Raw genomic sequence first — 2,488 nt, 5'->3', positions numbered from 1 at the left:
TACCTAGAGGTTCGGGGGCATGCGATTTTTTTTGTTTTCAAAACGAGCAGACAACCAGACCAGCCAACGTCCGTCATAACGTATACAATATACAGTAATAAAAGATAACTAAGTAAGGATAGGCTAAAGCTATGATGAGCACCAAACATCTATTCATAAGGCCCTATAAAACATATTATTACCGTACTCGCGCGAATAAATGCCCCGTGAATAAGCGCCCCAATTTTGAATAAGGGCCGATTTCTAAAAAAAATTTCCTCAAACAGTACAATACAGTGCAGTACATCACCAATTTAATTTTCTGCATCAACTCTTCGCATCTATCTTAGCATGTTGGTCGGTCTGTCCATCTATCCATCTGTCGGTCTATCATGAGTCTCCATTAAGTTTATGGTTTTCAGTTTTGATGCATCTTTAGAATCCCGTTCTTGCTTTATTGATACCCTTTTTGGATTTAGAACTACGGTATTTAATATCTAAAAATTAAATACTGTATGACCGTTTTCATTCAACAAAAACTGACCTCATCACGCTCGTATTACGCAAGAAACCCTGCAATCCGCTAATCTGATTTGGCAGATGGCCAACACGCTTACCACTGGTAAGTGGGCCACCACTGACACACCGCCACTATACTTTTATCTGCTGTTGTGTAAATACCCCAATATTTATGAGCCATAGTGCTCTCTCGACGATTCTTCACCAAAACCATTCGTTTATCTTCGATTAAAAAAAGTGCCCCTTCGAATTTTCCAATTTCCCATAAGCACCCCTTCAATTTTCATCTACAGTATTTCCATAAGCGCCCCGTCAGTTTGAATAAGCGCCCCTCAACTCAAAAAGAGCTAAAAATATTCTAAGCCCCGGCGCGGAATCGATCGGTACATCCGAGACGCGCTCACTTTGTTGCTAGCGCATAGGATGCCTTCTTGAGTTGGTGCCTTACAAAATGGCAGATCTTTTAGTCGATTTAGCTGTTATTTTAGCAGGTAAGAAGGAATAGGCCTAGTAGACCTCTGTATAATAATGAACTACGCATTGCTGTTTTTAGTACTACTGTAGGCTATTCATAGACCCCCAAACCAAGCCTAATTAATTGACAAAGCAGATCATCCTCACCCAGCCTGCTTTCGCCTAGGCCTACTCCTCTAGCTTAGCTAGGCTACTACAACTTCGCTAGGCCGGGCTATAGGCTACTACACCAACTCCCATACTATACTAATCCCAATGATGGGCCTGCTCGTGCACGGAAAGCTAAAATATCCTAATGCATACTCATTAGTACACACGATATTTACTGCATTAATAACTCTACAGACAGCAGTACTACTCAGCGTAGTACTATTATTTTTACTACTAGAGTAGGCCGAGTAGTCCTAGTAGTAGTACTGAATTCGATCCAACTCGGCCACAAGTCAACTCGGCCACAGTCAACTCGGCCACAAATCAACTCAGCCACAAAACGTTCGGCTGCAGTCAACTCGGCCACAATTATTATTATTGCTGTTATTATTGGTGTCATTGTTGTTATTATTGTTTTTATTACCGTTGGTTAGTTTTAATATTAATTATTAGTCTTAGCATTAACATTATGTATTTAAATTTTTGCTGATATTATTATTGTTACCTTATAAATAAAAAAATTCTCGATTTTTTATTCATATTATTATTATATATTAGTCTTAGTATTATTATTTAATAATAGTAATTTTAAAAATATTGTTATTGGTGTTTTATTGGTATTTTTCTCATTATTATTATTATTGTTGTTGTCACCTTTATTATCGAAGTAGGCCTAGTATTATAAGTATCATAATTATTATTATTATTACTAATTAATATTACTATTATTATAAAAATAAACGTTATCTTTAATTTATTATTGCTGTTATTGCTATTATCTTCAATGTTATTATCACTAATTTTTAGTTCCTATGCATGTAATGCAATAGGAACTATTGTAATCACTTTTGCTATTTCCTATGTTTTTTATTGTGTGTAGTGTGTGTGTGTGTAGACATTTATGCAAATGCACATGCGTCAAAGAAAAGTTTTCCGACATTTTGTTTTACATCGCGTTGCGAAGATCGATGTGAAGTTTCTGCCAGGGCTCACTCTAACCGACCGGAAAGTCGGCATGGATGAAACTATTTTGGTTTTACGGCAAAAAAATCAACTGCTGCAGGCATAGGTATTTTGAAGAAGGCCTAAAATAAAAGTAAAATGTTGCTAAAATTCAACGTTTTTTCATTTAGATCTCCATTTTTCACTAAGTCCATGCATGGAGTTATAATTATTTATAATTTTATAACTCCATGAGCTCCATGGTCCATGCGACGTTTTTTTCTGTTGTATACGTATGAGTAGTCATATGAAGGTACAGTACTATATCCCCGACAGTTGGCTCTGCAGCAATGTACCCTTTGAATGCAAACTGAAAACAGGTGAAAATATAAAGGCAGCCGACTGTCGGGTACATAACGACTCT

General features: G+C 36.7%; 1 protein-coding gene across 1 annotated transcript in view; it reads left to right on the top strand.

The window, feature by feature from the left end:
* Positions 1-795: 795 nt before the first annotated feature.
* LOC117104874 (phospholipid phosphatase 3-like) overlaps positions 796-2,488 on the top strand; it is a 9,391-nt gene continuing 7,698 nt past the window's right edge. The window contains exon 1 of the mRNA XM_033245752.1: positions 796-989. Coding sequence (XP_033101643.1) covers positions 950-989 — 40 coding nt within the window. The 5' untranslated portion in view covers positions 796-949. The remainder of the gene's footprint in view (positions 990-2,488) is intronic.

The sequence above is a fragment of the Anneissia japonica genome, unplaced genomic scaffold (assembly GCF_011630105.1).
Source record: "Anneissia japonica isolate Jap-2015-1 unplaced genomic scaffold, ASM1163010v1 scaffold287834_len5846547_cov211, whole genome shotgun sequence".
Taxonomy (NCBI): Eukaryota; Metazoa; Echinodermata; class Crinoidea; order Comatulida; family Comatulidae; genus Anneissia; species Anneissia japonica.
The sequence above is the reverse complement of the archived record's forward strand: the minus strand, read 5'-3'. Positions and strand labels throughout refer to the sequence as shown.